At 38.9% G+C, this 20,395-nt stretch overlaps 1 protein-coding gene across 7 annotated transcripts in view; it reads right to left on the bottom strand.

Annotated features, from left to right (window-relative positions):
- psd3l (pleckstrin and Sec7 domain containing 3, like) overlaps positions 1-20,395 on the bottom strand; it is a 127,234-nt gene that overhangs the window by 20,849 nt on the left and 85,990 nt on the right. For 6 of the 7 annotated variants that reach the window (XM_079862232.1, XM_079862233.1, XM_079862234.1 and 3 more), the window contains one exon: positions 5,502-5,545. In XM_079862232.1, the coding sequence (XP_079718358.1) occupies positions 5,502-5,545 (44 nt within the window). Of the gene's footprint in view, positions 1-5,501; positions 5,546-9,063; positions 9,550-20,395 lie in introns of those variants that run through there. The other variant, XM_079862238.1, reaches the window with a different exon arrangement.

The raw sequence follows: 20,395 nt of genomic DNA, 5'->3' as shown, positions 1-20,395 counted from the left end.
CCAAGTATCATTTCAATATGCCTCTCCTCCTGTTCATGAGCGCATTGATGAGCAACAATTTTTATTTAAAAAAATAAAATACAAACTGTAACTTTTGTAAGGTTTACACCAAAGAACCTTTGAGCCAAATTTGTACATAATGAACAAAATTGGTGGGATTTTTTTTAAATGAAAAGTTCCAAAGAATCCCAGTAAAAACTGAATGCGGACCAAACAAGTTTTAAAAGTGTAAGTTCAAGGGTTAAACTAAATGAGAAATGTTCAGACCCTTTACAGTCAATGTGCCAAATTTCAAAATGTCTGTTACATTTTTTAATCTTCAACAAATAGAAAGGGATAGTTCACCCAACATTACAATTCTGTCATCCTTGTCAGACTTCAGTCATTGAAACAGAAACAGATTTTATTTGTTATTTTTTACATTTTTCTACATCTATGAACTCCATTTTTAGCCAAATTCCCTCTTTGCAAAATATTTGATGTTTGCAGCTGTTGTAAAATACTCTATAAACACACCTGTGACCTCATTAATTCAGTATTACTGCACCACTGTGGTCGGTGTGTTGTTTGGCGGTGTTTGGTGTTTTAAGCCCCCAACGGCGCCTTCCAGGCAGCGAGGGGATGGGTAGGTTTAAGGTTGAGGGTAGGGTTAGCTGCCTCTAAGGAGCCATTGGGGGCTTAAAACACCATCGAGCGTTGTTTGGCAACCATTCTGCTGAACACTGCTTTGTAGAAATGTTGATTTCAAGTAGGGATGTCCCGATCCGATCACGTGATCGGAAATCGGGCCCATCCACGTGGTTTCAGACTCGATCGGAATCGGACGTTACCTCCCGATCAGGACTCGGATATATATGTATATATATTCTCATTATTTTTTAACACATCTATAGTTATGCGGTGGCACAGAGTTACGCCGGTTTCACACTGCACGCGTTAGCAGAGCGTATGGTGAGCAGGAGCAGGACACGCGCGTTTTGCTTTCACACTGGCAGCGTTTGTCACGCGCGGCTGAACCGCGGGTTGTGTAAAGACAGAGTACTCTATAATGGATAAGTTGGCATTGCTTTATTTCGTTTTCAAATACATTTAAGAGAAAAGACTTGTCAAGAAGCTTATTTTATTAATAATTTCATATAACTTTTGGTTCATCTTTGTTTTTATTGTTCTGGCAACAAGTTTGTTTTTGGACATTTGTTTTATTTTTAAATGGCTGTTGGTCATTTGATCGACTGTTTAAAACACAATAGATATCATCAATGCACTTTTTGGATAAAACTGCGGTGTATTTTGGCCATGATCAATGCATTGTCACTTTAATTCTGCGTAAGCGGCGCAGCAAAAATAGACTCGGCGCCGAAACGATCGCGGCACTGCTGCTTCTGCTCTGCACCTGCTACGCGCTGCCGCGCCGCCTCTGCGCGCGGTGTGAATGCTCTAATCTGTTAACATGGGCGCCGAAAAAAATACGCGCTGCACGCTCTGCTAACGTGTGCCGTGTGAAACCGGCGAGTGCAGTTCCTAAAAGCACATTACTGGCTTTGCAAACACTGTGGCACTTTTATTTTTTTATTTGTTTACATGTCTGCTGGGTATTTTAAGTTGAGGTGCTATTTGTTTATATATTACACTTTTTTTTATATTTACTGTTGCACGCAGTCCAAAAGTGAAGAACTTATGTTATTTATTACTTGATTGTTCAAGCTACCTCACAGAAGTGCTCTGTTTGTTTACATAGTTGTTGAATGTTAAAATAAGGCGAATTAAATTAAAAATAAGGAACATCCTGGATCTGTTTTTCGCTCTTCTTTATTCTTTTTTTATGTATTATAGAAGTATCGGATCGGGACTCGGTATCGGTAGATACTCAAAATCAAATGACTCAGACTCGGACTCGAGGGCAAAAAAACCTGATCGGGACATCCCTAATTTAAAGAAACATTCCAGCTTCAATACTAAATCAGGCATAATGTTGATTACCGCAGTTTTTTTTTTTCTTTTTTTGTCCTTTTTTTATTTACGCAATCACATATATGTATATGTTTTGTGTTCTTATCTTGTGTTTATACATTCAAAACAGTGCATGTTTTAATGTTTATTGCTTTGTTTTCTTTGTACAATGGTTTCTTAGGGTGTATTGCTTTAATAAACAGAATATATTCAAACATGATAGCACTTTATATTTAATCTGCAAATAACTACTGTATACTCCATGTACATCGTTTCTGGTTTGTGGTTGGAGTGGGGTGTGTGATATATATCGTCTGCGATAATATCGTAATTGTTGTTTTAACGATGTGCGATCTGACATTATCCAGTATTTCCCTCAAACACACACCCAGAGAGAGCATGGGTGTAAGCACATGACGTGATGTAGTCTTGTAGATTAGACTAGTGCGGGTGCGCATTTACAGCATTTATTTATATCACTTAATATAGTTTATAAATATTACACAAAGAGTGCAGTTTTTCTCCAGATATCAGCTTGATAACAAATGTGATTTTGTACTTTTAAGTATTATTAAGTTAATAAACGAAGTTAATATCAAGTGACTTACATTTTAGACACCACATTGCCTGTTTTTGCTCTATTTTGCCAACGGAAATTGTCACCAAAAAAAAGACACAGCACTATAATTGCATCTCTGTAGCTTTCAGCTTTTTGACCGAATCAGTTGAATCAATGACTAAGATTGATTAAGACAGTCACATGCTTCGTTCCTGAATGAATCAGCCATTTGAAAGAATCGGTTGAATGACTAACTCATTAACGGTGACCTGCTGCCACCTACTGGTGGTTTTAATTTATTTCACATTTAAAGTATCTTTTCATGTTGTAAATCATTTCAAATATCAATATTCAACGTTTTATGTTTAAAACATTATTTCTGCATTTGTAGCTGCAGGTTATTCATGTCACCTCTGAGCTGCATTGAACAGTCTGTGTAAATGCATCTAAATGCAGCTTCTGTGTTTCCTCTGCACTGCAAAGATGCATTTTGTTCATACTTAATTTGATTGGTAACAGCCCTATTGTGTCTTATTATAATTGAATTCGATTTAATTGATAAAATTGACACAAAAGATGATGCATGCATTTAATTAGATTTAAAAAATAGATTTATAAAAGTAAAAATGCCCATAAAAGGTAAAAATCTATTAAAACATATTGGAAAAAAAATATTTCTGTCCCTGCTGTGAACAGACCACCACACAGAGTATGAAGAAAATCAAAAACTTTTAGAGTCAACAGTCCATGGCAGTCCTAAACCTATGAAGGACTAAAAATGACAGAACGAAAAATAAATAAATAAATAAATAAAAGTAGAAATAAATAAATAAATGCAGAAATAATAGTAAAAATAAATACATTTTGGTAATATAAATGGCTATTTCTGTATTTTTACATGTATTTATTTATTTATTTATGCATTTCTATATGTATTTATTTATGTATTTATACATTTATTTATATATTTATGTATTTATATATTTATTTATTTATATATTTATATATGTATTTATTTATACATTTATTTATTCCTACATTTATTTATTTCTGTATTTCCACATTTCTACATTTATTTATTTCTGTATTTCCACATTTCTACATTTATTTATTTCTGTATTTCCACATTTCTACATTTATTTTTCCCTGCGCATGTATGCTAATTGCCAATGGCTAACCACGCCCCCTCCACTCACTCTGTCAACATTCGGTAACAGGCGCTATGGCAGCTGTCACAGTCGGAGACATTTCACAGGAGGCAATTGATGATTTTTTAGAGACAGAAAGATTATATATCATCTAGATGTCACCAAAAGGGCCTTAAATATGCATTGGAGGGTTATATTAATAATTTTATTGTTGAGAAGGTCGATAAGCTTCAGCTCCAGAACAAAGATTTACAGTTCACACTTCACAGTGTAAACGTCATAGTTTGGTGCTATTTCGCTTCAAACGCTCGCTTTATACGCGCGTCCTATTCGCTTTGGATTCAAAATGTTCAAGCGTCGAACTAGACGCGGATACGCGCGAATTTGACGCTCTATTCGCGTTTGGTGGGAGCGCAGAAGAACAGGCTGCGATGTCAAGATTGCATGCTGGATGTGTGTGTGTGTCAGAGAGCGGGCGCCGGGGCGCGATGAACAGTGGAAACATAAAAAACATACTCCATTTTGTTCATACAGGACATAATTAAAACTGCAAAGTGTTTAGCCTACTTATATTTGTGTAAAACACAACATTGTGCTTTTGTCAAACTGTAAACTCTTGTCAAACTGTAACCTACAACTGTCACCCAACCAAAATCACACACACACGCTGTTTAAAAGCTAAAATGACAAGAAAAAACATAAAAACGAATGAAAACTGATAACCGCAATGCATTGCAATGGACGAGGAAGCAGAGAATGTCCGAGTGTATTGGGTTAGCTATGCGTACTGTGATTGGCTCATCGCGTTTGGGGGCGTGGCTTAGCCATTGGTCAATTAGCATACAAGCGCAGGGAAAAATAAATGTAGAAATGTGGAAATACAGAAATAAATAAATGTAGAAATGTGGAAATACAGAAATAAATAAATGTAGAAATGTGGAAATACAGAAATAAATAAATGTAGGAATAAATAAATGTATAAATAAATACATATATAAATATATAAATAAATAAATATATAAATACATAAATATATAAATAAATGTATAAATACATAAATAAATACATATAGAAATGCATAAATAAATAAATAAATACATGTAAAAATACAGAAATAGCCATTTATATTACCAAAATGTATTTATTTTTACTATTATTTCTGCATTTATTTATTTATTTCTACTTTTATTTATTTATTTATTTATTTTTCGTTCTGTCATTTTTAGTCCTTCATATAAACCTGCCAAGGTACCAGAAATATCGTCTAATTATCGTTACTGATAAAATCCCAGAAAATATCGAGAGAGATATGTTTTGTCAATATCGCACACCCCTAGGTTGGAGCAGAGAGTTGGCGAGGGCTGGCTGTAATCTGGCACAACGGGACGATGTCTCGCTCTATGACTGTTATCAGTGAGGAACACTGACAGTCTAATGTCATGTTTTCAAGATCATAATTACAGCTCATGTCTCACATGCCACCAATCTAATCATTTGACTGAAAAGCACACCATCACACATGTTTTGGGCCTTAATTGGAGCATGTATTTGATGTGTATTGGTGAGTTACGGGCACCAGAGCCAGCGATGACTAAGATAAAAATAAAACCAGTCATTTCTTTCACCCCTTGTAAGGACTCGAGGCTTTAGAAAGGTGGTGGTGTAGGGTCTGCGGGCCAGTGAATATTGCATGTGCTCAAGGGAATGCCAGCTTGAATCCAGCCTGCACATTTCCAGATCTTATAAAGCACAATTCATTGCTTTTTCTCCACAATTGTCTGTCAACTCTTTTTATTTCTGCTTTAACAGACATGAATGGTGGTGGTGAATGTGTAAGTACTTACACGGCCCATTCCAGCTTCTCATTCTTGATGGAGTTATACAACACCTGCATGGAAAAAAACAGAAAAAGAAAAAGGCTTAGTATGGTATGCATTCAGTTTTAATAGAATTCATATTCACCTGAAGCAGAAGATACTCATTTAGCCTCCTGAAATAACTGTTCTTAACATATGAGATCTGTCCCATGTTATGTGTGATCTGTGTGACTGTAACATCATGGCTGTGTAAAACGTACCAGAACGATGCTTGTGGTCTTTAATTTAATATACCATCTCACTGAGTTATTATGAAGTCAGCCACTGTAGAATCGGTTATAATGAAACACTGTCTCCTCTGGACACTAATGGATCTTTCTCATGCAATGTCATCAGTGAAATTCATTGTGAAAATGTCACACAATTCATTTGCAGTATTTATGCAAATGCACCCCCAGACTCCTGCGTGAAGTATGAGCGAAAAGGTCAAGCTAAACCTCAAAATGCTGCAGATATCTCATTTGTTAGCATGAATATTAGGACACAGACCACATGCAGAACCACGCCACACATCCGTGCAGGTCTCAAATGACAAGCGTCGCTACATTCATGAGCATGCCAGATACAATAGACAGACTGTCATCTGATACACATTTCACATGAAGTAACCTCACCGTAACACTGATGCGACCCTGAGAAGACTCTCATAACACTGAACACACGTCAGCTGAGGTTACGTGAAGCTGCTAGACCACACATGATGGGTCATGACCGTATGGCTGTGGTCTTGTAGTACTGGGAAGTACTGGTGCAAAAAAAAAAGAAGTCATGAAACCAGTCTGTGCTTTCTGACTGACACATGTCTGCTTTTGAACGCATGTATGTGTAAGCGCACACGAGATCGGTGAACACTGATGTGAATCAAATGCACTTCTTGCTCAATGCCTGTCGTGGCGAGGTTTCAAAGCCAAACCAGTTCAGTGTTGTAGATCATGCAATGTGTCACAGTTAGGGCTGGGCAATGATTAATCGCATCCAAAATAAAAGTTTGTGTTTACATAATATATGTGTGTGTACTGTGTATAATTATTTTGTATTTATACTGTAAATACACACATATGCATGTATATATTTAAGAAAAATGTGTTATTTATATATAAAATATTTATATATGTAATATAAATTATGAAAAAAAAAATATAGACAGTATACATGCAAATATTTCTTAAATAAATGCATGTATATATTTAAGAAATATTTGCATGTATACTGTCTAATTTTTTTCATAATTTATATTACATATAAATATTTTATATATAAATAACACATTTTTCTTAAATGTATACATGCATATGTGTGTATACAAAATAATTATAAACAGTACACACACGTATATTATGTAAACACAAACATGATTAATCGTTGCCTAGCACTAGTCAGAATATATAATCTTTGCATTAGATATATCTAATAGATATATCTCAAACAATAATACAGAGAACACTCACTGTGTAGAGTTGATTTCTTTGTTCTTTATGCCTGTTGACTTGAATAATTACACGAAAAATCTGAAGCGGCGTTTACTTCACTGACAAATACTTGAAGCTACACTCCAGCCATTGATTTAATTAAATTATTTAATATTTATATTTCCCTTTCTAAATAGTTTATTAGTTTTTGCTGACACACACATGAAGACTCGACACGTTCAGTGACGCGAGCAGTGTTTACATGCGGGACAGGAATGGTGGCCAGCAGACAAAAACAGTCTCCAGCCAGTGTTGGTTTGTTGTTGTGTCACTAATTGCATTATCAGGTTCTGCGCTCCTATTGGTCTCTGAGTTGACGGCTGGCGCAGGAGAAGTCACACGGCAGGACTGAGCCTCAAACCTTCAGACACAGGCAGAACTTATTCAGAGCTCAGATTTGATCACAATGGTCATTAATCAGCTGTCGGTGAACATGTCAAAATGATTTTGGTCCAGGATCAGATTTTGGCCAAGCATCCGAGGAATCTTTCAGGATTCACAAAATGAGTCTCAGACGGCCAAATCGTCCAGTGTGAACCCGGCTTTACCCATGTTGCAATAGGGGGTGATGTGGCCTAGTCTGATAACTGGAAGGTTTTAAGTTGCAAAGGATAATGCATACTGTACTGTAAGGCACTTTAGGTAAGAAAATTAGCAAATGAGAAAATAGTGTCAACTATATTTTATATTTAAATAATAAAACTAAGTAGACTGATTTCCGGAAGAGTGTAAACAATGTGGAGTTTCCAAAACACTGACATGTTTGTTTGAGACCAAACTAATAGCGCGAGTTTGAATGATTAAGTGTACTGGAGGAATTGAAACCCGTTTGAAAATATTATTTTGTCTTTCTGCCTTCAGCTTAAAATTACTGAAAAAATGTGATCTGATGCATGTAAAATATAGTAATACCATGTTTCAAAAAAATCTGTCGTAGTCAATAGCCGTGTGGGCGTCACTTCAACATACAGCTGATGCTCGGCTCACGGTGGTTTCCGATCTCATCGCCTCTCGCTGTCTCCCACATTGCTTCCTGCCAAATCTATACTGTACTATACGTCTAGAGGAGGAAAATGCTAAAGATTATATAAAATCTATTCTAAATACAATTAAACACAATTATAAAATCTTAAATATATTTAATAATATTATAATATTACAATTTGTGTGTGTGTATATATACATATATACATACACTCAAACAAATCTGAACCAGTGATTATTTAACAAAAGCTATTCAGTAAAATAAATGGTCAAATATACCCATAAACTCCAATATGCTCCAACTCGCATCACTTAAGCCTCTAAATCCAGCTAAATCATCAGTTTTCTTTAAAGGAATTGCAGCCAATGCACAAACAATAACCACAGCCGTTTACTATAAGCGTGTGTAGTAATTTTCCCATGTTAGTTTACCCAAAGTGAGAAGTGTCAATGTTAATGTGTGTACAAACACAAAGCCATGTTCCTCTCACATGAGCTGTGTGTCAGTGGCAGCGGGATGCCGCCCGCAGGACGACACACACATCACACACATCCGACCGAACAGAAAACACACGGGTGTGAAAGAGGGAGCGGGTTACGCTGACATGAACCATATCTGCGAATCATAAATCAAACACAGTGACCAATAAAGCAGAGACGCTGTTAACCTGGGTCAAGGTGACACGTTAATGCGGTCACAATAACAGATGTTAACAACAGCATGCATGTCATTCAATAACAGCAAGAAAGCCATCTATCATGTTGGCTTCAGGTACAGACATAAATCCAGTGTAAGAACACAGACACGTCTCATCCAGAGGGAAATGCAGTGTTTTGTTGAGTGCAAGTATTGCGTCCAGTGCTGCAGACACGATCACACCACACTGAACTACACCACCAGAGCTGCACTATCTGAAGAGCGTTAGTGCGCGTGCAGGAGAACAGCTGCATGTCACTGATCACAAAAACACCAGAGTCCAATAACCACAGGGATTATGTTAATATGCATCACAATGCCCAATAAATCATCTCCATTCCAGGCACACAAACACCACAGCAAATGTCAGGCTGGTTACCTTCTCCTTCTTGGGCAGTCCGGTGTTGAATTCGGCAGAATTGGACACTTTGAGGGACTTGGAGCGGTGCTGGGGCTGACGCCTGAGCGACTCCTCCCTGCCGTACTTCACGGACCCGCCGGGCCGCATGCGGACCTTCCCCGTGCCCTGAACACTGTTCACCCCGATCATCTCCGGCGCTTAGAGCCCTCACACACACACACACACGCGCGTGGAGCGGAGCGAGAGAGGAGGCAGCGGAGTGGAGAAGAGTCAAACCAACAGACGAGCAAAGCAGAACGGCACACACACGTCCCTGCCTTCAAGACTCGACCGAAGCTGCTTTCTCCCGCATCGCTCGCCGGAGTGTGTGGATACAGAGCGATAGTTTCCCTGAAGCAACACGTCAGTGACTGGTAGAGTGAGAGAGACACAGAGAGAGAGAGAGAGAGAGAGAAGGGGAGAGGAGGTGCTCCTCCCATTCTGAAGTGAGCCAATGTTGAGATCGATTAATTTACATTTCACACAGCCGACGCGAGCTGCCCAACAGACTCTGAGAACACAGGCCATCCTGGTCCTGCTCACAGATGTTCAGCAGAAGACACCAGCACTGGCTGCAGATCAGCTCTCGCTCACATGATCACGAGCCAGACGACAGCGCAGCGCTGCCCCGAGGCATGCACACACTACGCACGGTAATAATGCAGTTTATTGGAAAAACGGCCAAATAAGATTCTACATTTGAACGCAATAAGACTTTCACGCACAGCTTTGGGTGTCTTGAGGTGGTTTATGAAAATAATATTAAAAACAGCTCTGCAATAATGAGGCAGATTCTTCCAAACATGCCTTGCCTTAGGCAGTAATTCACAGATCTACTGTGAGAAATCCATCACCTCAGTTTGATTTCATCTGAATCTATAATTCAAAGCGTTCAAAGCGCATACTAATGCTCTGTAAACACACCATGACTGGCTGAAATAAAACAAATTATGAGCAGGCAGGTTTAATCATTTAAGTTTCAGACGTAAAAAAACGGCAAAAGCTCTAATCCGATTGGCTGACAGTCATGTTTACAAGGTTGCTACAATGGACACTTTGGAGGAATAACTCAATTTGCGTGAAAACTTTGTGAAAACTACAAGAAGCTGAACTGCCATCCGCCACGTTTACGATTCTCTTTAAGAGGAAAATATTTCCCCCTCAGTAGTGTAGTTTACTTTCTATGTAAATAAGTTGGACTACAGTATCCGAGCCATGATGGATGGTGTCTGCAGTGACCAATTAACAGAAAATACTTCTGGACAAATGGATAATGGGGAAAAATGACTCAATGTAGATCTGGAGCAGATCATCAGTGTGATTAAACTCACACCGGTCGCTCAGCTTGTGCAGATCATGAACAGCAGGCAGTGATGTCAGTTCTGGAGTGATGCTTACAACACAAATGCAAACATGTCTTGGCATCATTCTTTCCATAGAAACATACAGCACAGGCATGTTATGGGGATAATATATGTGTGAATGATGGTTTACTCTGCTTAATGTGCTGAGCAACTTTATTTCAGCCCTACAGTATTCGGCAGAACAGATGATGTCCTCTGCACTACAGCTCAGGCACTGTGGTACCGACAGACAGACCATGATCACAATAAAGATGAATGGATGGAGGAACGGATGGATGGAGGAATGGATGGATGTATGGAGGAACGGATGGATGGGTGGACAGACAGACGGATTGGTGGATGGGTGAACGGATGGATGGACGGAATAGTGGATGGATGGATTAACGGATGGATGGAAGGGTAGATGGATGGAAGGGTAGATGGATGGAAGGGTAGATGGATGGATGGATGGACGGATGGATGGATGAACAGATGGATGATGGGTGAACGAATGGATGGATGGATGGATGGATGGATGGATGGACGGATGGATGGATGAACAGATGGATGATGGGTGAACGAATGGATGGATGGATGGATGGAAGGGTAGATGGATGGATGGGCGGAAGGGTAGATGGATGGATGGATGGATGGATGGAGGAACGGATGGATGGATGGATGGAGGAATGGATGGATGGATGGACAGAAGGGTGAACGGATGGATGCATGGAAGGGTAGATGGATGGATGGATGGACGGACAGATGGATGGATGGACGGAAGGGTAGATGGATGGATGGATGGATGAACGGATGCATGGAAGGGTAGATGGATGGATGGATGGATGGGTAGATGGATTGATGGGAGGAAGGGTAGATGATGGATGGATGGATGGATGGATGGATGGAGGAACGGATGGATGGAGGAACGGATGGATGGACGGACAGAAAAATGGATGGATGGATAGATGGAGGAATGGATGGATGGATGGACGGAAGGGTGAACAGATGGATGGATGGAAGGGTAGATGGATGGATGGATGGAAGGGTAGATGGATGGATGGATGGATGGACGGACAGATGGATGGATGGACGGAAGGGTGAACGGATGGATGGATGGAAGGGTAGATGGATGGAGGAACGGATGGATGGACGGACAGAAAAATGGATGGATGGATGGATAGATGGAGGAATGGATGGATGGATGGATGGATGGATGGACGGACGGAAGGGTGAACGGATGGATGGATGGAAGGGTAGATGGATGGATGGAAGGGTAGATGGATGGATGGATGGATGGACGGAAGGGTGAACGGATGGATGGATGGAAGGGTAGATGGATGGATGGATGGAAGGGTAGATGGATGGATGGATGGATGGACGGAAGGGTGAACAGATGGATGGATGGAAGGGTAGATGGATGGATGGATGGATGGATGGAAGGGTAGATGGATGGATGGATGGATGGAAGGGTAGATGGATGGATGGATGGAAGGGTAGATGGATGGATGGATGGAAGGGTAGATGGATGGATGGATGGATGGATGGATGGACGGACATATGGATGGATGGACGGAAGGGTAGATGGATGGATGGATGGATGGAAGGGTAGATGGATGGATGGATGGACGGACGGACAGATGGATGGATGGACGGAAGGGTGAATGGATGGATGGACGGAAGGGTGAACGGATGGATGGATGGAAGGGTAGATGGATGGATGGATGGAAGGGTGGATGGATGGATGGACGGACAGATGGATGGATGGACGGAAGGGTGAACGGATGGATGGATGGAAGGGTAGATGGATGGATGGATGGAGGAACGGATGGATGCTACTTTTATCTCAACCAGTTATCTTCAGATTTTGCTTTGTTAGAAATCCATGTCTCATGACAGCCGAATAATAATTAATGATAACAAAAAGGAAAATCCAAGTTTATTCCTCATTTATGCAATCTGCTCATTCTCCCTCAAGTTTAGCATCTTCAGAACATCCAAACCGGTCCTAGTTGAGTTTGAGTCAGAAGAAGATTTATGACCCCGAGGACTGAAATGCATATCCTACTTCATTAGTTCATGTGGACTATATAGCGCAGATAATGCAGAAGACAGAGCACTTCGAGAGGTTTTGTTCATTTTATTCTCAGCAGGTTTGTCATCGGGTTGCTTAAGACGTTATGGTCACTTGCCAGACAATATGCCTTAATGTGAGGAGTGAGCCAACGGGCTGATGCATCATCGTGTCCATCTGTTCCCCACAGTGAAGCAGAGCAACACACTCCAGTCCCTCGCACAAGATGGAGGAGCTCATCGCATCATCATAACTACAGTAAAGCTTCACGCCTTGCAGAATCACATCTAAGAGTTACACGCAAATAATCAACACAAAGTATTAAACAATAATTAGAATTAGTTAAAAAATAGAATACAATTAATTATAAAAACAAAGTTGGAAAACGTGTATAACTGTATTTAAGTATGTTGTAAGATTGTGAATAAATTAACAGATATCTGTGATAAATCACAATTCTTAATCAAATATATTGGCAAATCAAAACAATCTGATATATGTGTAAATATCAAGAACATTTTGATTCTCCATTTCATGACCCGTGTAAGGGAAGTGAACTAATGAACCATGATCTCATTTAAATCCACTTTACTACCATTTTGTATTGAATTATAAAAAAACCTGAAGGCATGACAGAAGTTTTTCACAGCAAATGCATATTTGTAACTGTATTTATTTATAATACCTTGATCTTTCAATTGGTTAAAAGTAAACCACGAGTGAGACCGTGGCCGCTCACGCTCTCTTAAGTCCTAGTGAACATTATGTAGTGGAGGTGTGGATATTCAAATGATGAACACATCCTGACATCACGACCCAGGACCATGTTTTTACAGTAGCATGACCTCTTTCTCTGACTGATGTGCCGGAGATAAAAGCCCCGTTTTTGGAAGGTAATTCCGATATCTTTAAGTAAAAACACAAAAACAAGATTCATGAACGTCTCTGTATTTTCACTCACTCATTAAAGCCAATTGTTTTTTGCATTGAGTGCCTGACAAGTGTGAATGTTGGACTGTGTTGGTACTGACGCCATGTCACGCAGCGCATCAGCCTTCCTGTGCTCTCATTAAAGGCGTTCACACTGACACTGATCTACAGAGACACAGCCATGGAAGTCTGTGTTCTGAGGAGACATGAGCAACAACGACCTCTGGCAATGCAACAAAGTTGAGTTATATGAACTTTGTAAATGAGCAGTGATGTGGCGACGACCATCAAGTCATTTCATATTCATAACGACCTTGGCCAGTGACTTCCTAAGATTACAATGCTAAGATATTTTGTGCTTCTTAATATCAACTCGTACAGAAAGAAACAAACATGTTAAAGGCCAGATCAGCTAATGCACATTCTACTTCTAAAAACAACAACAACTTGACATTTGAATGTAATTTGGGACTAGAGGCGGGATATAAAGTGTTGATTTGATCTATAAATACATGTATGAGTGTAGCTGTGTGGTTCTAGAGCATCTGCCACCAGTGAGGGTGAAGAGCGTGGAGCGCATGACACTGCAGATCGCAACCATTAATCGCATACAAAATAAAAGTTTGTGTTTGCATAATATGTGTGTGTGTACTGTGTATGATTATTTTGTATATATAAATACACACACATGCATGAATATATTTAAGAAATATTTGCATGTGTATATATATATATATATATATATATATACACAATTTATATTATTTATAAATATTTTATATATAAATAACACATTTTTCTTAAATATACACATGCATGTGTGTGTGTATTTATATATACAAAATAATCATACACAGTACACACACACATATTATGCAAACACAAACTTTTATTTTGGATGCGATTAATCACGATTAATGGTTGCACAGCCTTATTTGTATAATTAAGCCATAATTTTGGTTTATTTCACGTGTCAGTATCTTGATAGCACAGTGGCTGATATATTATATATATTTTGGGGCCATCAACTTAAGCGATTAATTACATGAATTATGCAGAAAGACACTATTTATTTATTTATTTATAACTAAAAACAGACAGGATGTCTAACAAAAGTAGTTATTTGCAGTTCTTAGAAATGTACTCTTCTCTTTGTAAGACTCAACACCTGATCATGAATATAGTAGGGGTGACCCCGAATAGTCGAAGATTCGATGCTTTGATAGGAGGAGCCTGATTCGACTACCGATCTCACGGTCGAATCTTCGCAGAGGTGTTATGAAACGAGGATCATGCCACTTTGGCTATATGAGGGCGCTCAATGTCTGATTTCACACAGAACTGCCGGTTTTCTGTCAATACGTTAATATTCAGCCTATTATGATAATGCTGTATATAAAAATGTGCAAAGAAAGAAGCTTTTAATAAATATTTTTTTAACGTGCGTGAATAAATCAAAACACCCCGTGACAGATTTAAGTTTCACTTTCAATCCGTGACCGACAGAGGAGCGTCTTGGCGGCAAGGATTTAAATCTTTAACAATGTCTGGGATAAGAAAATTAAAGTGTGGATGTACACCCGGGCTATTCAATTGGCGGCCCGCAGGCCAAATGCGGCCCACCAATCATCTCCATCCGGCCCGACGGCACCTACCTCCCTCCTCCTCTTTTCCTGGCGGTGCGACAAATTTAGTTTGATACTCGCTCCGATTGACCTGAGAAACGTTTTACGTGCGAATATTTCAGCAGTTATTATATGTGTCCTGAATTTATGTCGACTAAACCAGCGATGCCAATCATTCGTGAATGAATCATTCTTTTGGTTCAATTCTTTCTAAACGCGCTTGCATGCGCGTTCACACCGCCGCCGGAGAGAGCGTCAAAGTGGCCGGTCAGTAACGGTCTAAAACTATTCGGATTCATTCGGACCGCTCCGTCGCTGAATCATCTGAAGCGGTTTCTCGGTCAGTACAGTAACAACAAATAGTTGCGTTTTCTCCCGGTCCCGGACACTATTATTAAACAGCGTTGCGACAACCAGTGGGAAGCGTTTCAGTTCGACAGAAACCTCTCTGTTACAAACCACAAATCACTCGATGATTTAACTAGTATTAAATCAGATGAAACAGCCTCAACATTCCCAACAAGACTGATGAGGAAAGCAGGAGAAACATTGTGGCATGAACAAAATTAGAAGACTTTAATCCCCTAATCACCCTACAAACATTTACCATGAATGTAGCCCTACTGTAGTAATTTACCATGGTTGGGCAGAAATGTGCAATATTTATATTGAATACTATGTAGTAATAAATAAATAAATATAGTGATTTATATTGCATTAGATTTATTAGGTGAGTAGAGGAATATATAATTAATGTTTGTTATGAAATTATGTCAGTTTCTTTGTAAAGGTGTGTATAGTTTTTAACTTGTGTTTAGGCATTTTTTATACAGTGGGAGCGAGTAGCCTGTGGTTATCAAGTCTCACTGTCAGAATATTTTCATTTTAAGCATAACAATTATAAATAAAATAATTATTATTTCTCACCAACAGCTATGAGTTTGTATAATTTATTTATTTGTTCCAAGAAAAATAGTTGTACACAGCTGTAAATGATCAAGTTTTTTATTTATTATGGTTTTATATATCTGCATACTATTGGGTACCACATTTCCAAGTAAATACCATACTTTTTTAGGGTTACTTTAACTTATTTATTGAAATTGTTATGTTTCAATAAATAAGCTAAACCCCCAAACCAACCCACCGGCCCACCTCAACTTTTCGATTTGATAATCCGGCCCTCGAATGAAGCTAATTGAATAGCCCTGATGTACACCATCAGAAAGGATATTCTCCAAGGCTGGATTTAGCAGCAGGAAAACCATGATCGCACTTCTGCCGGCCAACGTTAACAAGTTGGTTTTCCACGGGACATTCTAAAATGCTTAACGTGAAAAAAGCTTTTAAAACGCTTAAAAGGCACTTTAACGTGGCTTAATTCATGTACACAGTACACATTTTATTAAGAAACCATACTATGTGCAGATAAGCAGATGAACCCAGAACAAGTGATTTCAAAACTTTTCAGCCAGTTCTGATTTGATCTTTGGATGCTGTGAACATTTTTAGCTAAAAAGACTGCCACTCCAGTTTAGCATTTATTGAGTTTAGCATTTATAAAGTTGAAAATTCTGGCTACTATCGTTATTTTAATCATTTCTTTATATTATTTTATTTATTTATCTGTCAGGGTTATCTAATCTAACTATTTGTGGCTTGTGTTTTGAATATATGTTCCCCTGCACTTTAGGCATTTTGCACACATTTGCTCCTCATCTTGTGACTTGATTCTGATTTATTTTGTTTTGTATTTTTATTTATTAGAAAGGTATATTCTGTTCTAATTTAATTTAGTAAATTAATTGTTTATTTTTTCAGTGCATCGATGTTGTGCTGTACTTAGAGCCTGCTCGCACAGGTGATTTAGCCGATTTAATTTGATTTGCATGTGAAATGCAAATGCTGTCTTCAGTGTGGCCTTTCTGGAGTTATTTATGTTATTTCTTAGTTTTATTGATCCAAAATGTTTTTATACATTTTCTTCTATATCTTTGTGTGATTTTCTGTACATCGCCACTTTGAAACGTTAAAGCCCCGCCCCCAGCCCCACCCCCAACCCCCTTACACATGATTCGACTATTAGTCGACTATAGGCAAGACTTGACGATTCTGATTCGACTATGAAAATCCATAGTCGGGGACACCCCTAGAATATAGCTTTTAAATATATTAAAAGGCATAGGTAATTTTTTGTTTTGTTTAAATGTGTCTGAATTGGTAATTGATAAACATCAATAATAAACAAATTCCGTTGATCTTTTGCCATATAAGAGGTCATTCTACTATAAAAAATACCACGTTTTCCAAAAATATCATGTGTCCAAGCTGCTAAAATCACTCGTTTGCTACGTCCGCCGCACTGCGCCGTCCCACTGTGGCAGATATTAGCATCACACGTCAACTCCCACTTTAACTGATCGGTTCCATAGCCCGTCCAGTATTACATTTACATTTATGCATTTGGCAGACGCCTTTACCCAAGCCATTCCCTTCCTGCTGCCACTGGCAAGTCGAGACGAGCACTCAATCCAGTGTTCCTGACAGCGGATCAGGGTGAGCGTGGAGAAGAAGCATGCTTTGCACATTTGTAAACTGTATTTTGTGCACAAATCTTTAGACATGAGCATCAAGCAATATACTACAAAACAGGAACGTCATGACCCCTAAGTGTTTAGGGAGTCGCACCGCATGACGTTTTACAGCCTGTGCTAAAAAGGCCTGATATTTGTAGCCGTACTGCCCTTGACACTCAGCCATGAAGCTCTGCACGTGTCCTCTCTGGCTGCTCTACATGCATGTTGTTAGTTTTATCCCACTACATTGCAGATTACATTTTGCAAGTTTTTCACATAAAACAGATAGTTCTGGTCCTTGATTCTGATTGGCTGAGCCGCGCTCAAACACACACCTGTGACCTCATGACATCAGTATTACTGTGCCACTGCAGAAAATATTAATCTTTTTATTGATTAACCGATTTATAAATGCAATAAGCTCTGTGAAGCTGAGGTTTCCAGTGAACAGCTAAAGAGGTTTCTTTGCTCTGCATCAGGCTTAATAACACTGTTTTAAATTCACTGTAAACCTCGCCGTCACAAGGCTTATCGCTTTATTAAGCACTGAAACCGTTTTTTTAATGTCCTTTAAAATATTATTTTGTCCTTTAAAATATTAGAAGAGCATGCCAAACTATTTAATAAGGTTTTCTCTTCAAGAGTTCTTGTAACGAGGCATTTTCCACTGATTTAAGGGCAGAAACACTGAGGTTTGTTAAGAGCGTCTCTTCTGAAGGACTATGGCTGTGGACACAAATAAACTTGAAAGCCTCAGTGTCTGTAACTGTGAAGGTCTGTAACTGTGTGACTTCGTGTCTCCAGTTGATTGGCACACACCGTACACATGGAGCATTTCTCTCATATCTCACATGTCTCCTGCAGTCGGCTTTGATATTTCTAATATCTCATTTCTCATCTGCTCTAGTCACATACTGTGATTTGGTGGCGGACTGTTCAGTGTCATTTACAGTTTTAATGTTTCTGTGTTTATGATTAAAGCCTTGTTTGTAGTGGAGTCACGATGATCAGCCATGTACGTCACAACTGATTGCCTCTATATTTCCTCGCTGCTACCATAGTCACATTAAAGTTTCATGTTGCTGATTAATGACTGTGTTCTTGAGACGGACAGCATCACTGAATATTTCCATGTATTTGTGTATTTGTCACTAACACAAGTTAACCATAGCTGAGCCTGGTTTGCTGATTAGTGTTGCTTTATTACAGCTGCTCATTCATAAGTTTAGGGGTTTGATCCCTAGCTCGAAATATTATTGCATTAAGCATTGTGTCAGTCTGTAAAGGTCATGTGATCCCTCTGTCATCCTTCAGTGGACGTATTATGCGAGCTCAGCTTTATCCTCCACCATGTAAGGAGGAACCTGAGCCCCGTCCAGAGATACAGGCCTGGGGTCTCATTTATAAAACTGTGCGTAGGATCCTTCCTAAAAGTCTACGTCAAACGTCAAAAAGGGCATACGGAAAACCATATTCAGACTTAGGCAAATATGAGGTGCCAATGTGCCGTCACATTACAATGCTAAAATTCATTTAGTTTTTTTCAATCTTTTAAAGCACAATTTTTAAGTGCTTTATATTTTGAATGGAAACAGATAGGCCTTATTGTGCATTATTAAACACTATTTGTGCAAAACTATTTTCTCAGATACGAGTTCTGCTATTATCATGCGCTGAGCAATCCTCGCTGTAGTTAAAACATTAAAACAGCACGCCACAGGAAAAGTGTTCAAAAGCATCGCATCCACTACAAGCATTTCTATTTATTAGAATATACTTTTTTTTTGTAACTTCACGGTAATGATTTTACTGTCTGTAATTCAAGTGCTTAATGAGAATGGCATATTTAATCTAAATGTGTATATCAGATGTAAAACAGTTTTAACTCATTCTTTTATTTACTGTTATTGTGAGCATGCACTGTATTTCTTATTAGGACTCATAAAGAGGATCTAAAGTGGTTTTCCATCATCAGTCCCTCAGATCACCATCGGTGTCGCCAAACTGATCCGTCTCCAAAACGTTGGTGCGCACGGCTCAGAGTTTACTTGCAGGTGCGCACATTATCCCGTCAAGTTTGTTTTTAATTGATCACAACCTTTGCGTGGGAAATGGCGTATGCACGTTTCCAGCCCCGTTTTGAGCATACGCTATGTTTATAAATGAGACCCCAGAGTATCACCGACTCTTCTGAGCTCTTGACTGTGGTCAGTCATTAAGACGTTGTTTAAGAGTGCGAGTAGTGTTCACACTGAAAATCCCACATAGAAAGTGCACACTTTAAACACCCGGATGAAGCACTTAATTAACGTAAAAAACAAGGTGTGGAATATTGGACACTTCATGCACTCGACTGTCACCGCTTTACGTAGCAGAGCAGGGGGAGGGGCTTCAGACTCCATGATGAATGACAAAATTACTGTATTAAATCCATACACTACACAGTTGAGTACATAATGCATAAGTGCATAGTGCGTCATTTGGGATGCAACCTGAGAACTCAGGCATTTACACAGGCATCACTTACATTCTTCAAGAAATGTAAACATCTTGTTTTTATTGGATTATATATTTGTCTACTCTTTTTGCACACGTATCCAACTATACATATGAAACTACTTTTTATCTGATCCCTGTTAAGGCAATATGGCTTGTTTTTAATTTAATATTTGTTGGAATAGTTCATATTTGTGGCATTTTTAATCGTTCATTTTAGTATTCAGAACCATACCGAATATATATGAATATAAACGGATAATGTACTGC

The sequence above is a fragment of the Squalius cephalus genome (genome assembly GCF_949319135.1).
Source record: "Squalius cephalus genome assembly, chromosome: 24".
Taxonomy (NCBI): Eukaryota; Metazoa; Chordata; class Actinopteri; order Cypriniformes; family Leuciscidae; genus Squalius; species Squalius cephalus.
Note: the sequence above shows the minus strand (reverse complement) of the source record. Positions and strands in the feature narration are given on the sequence as shown.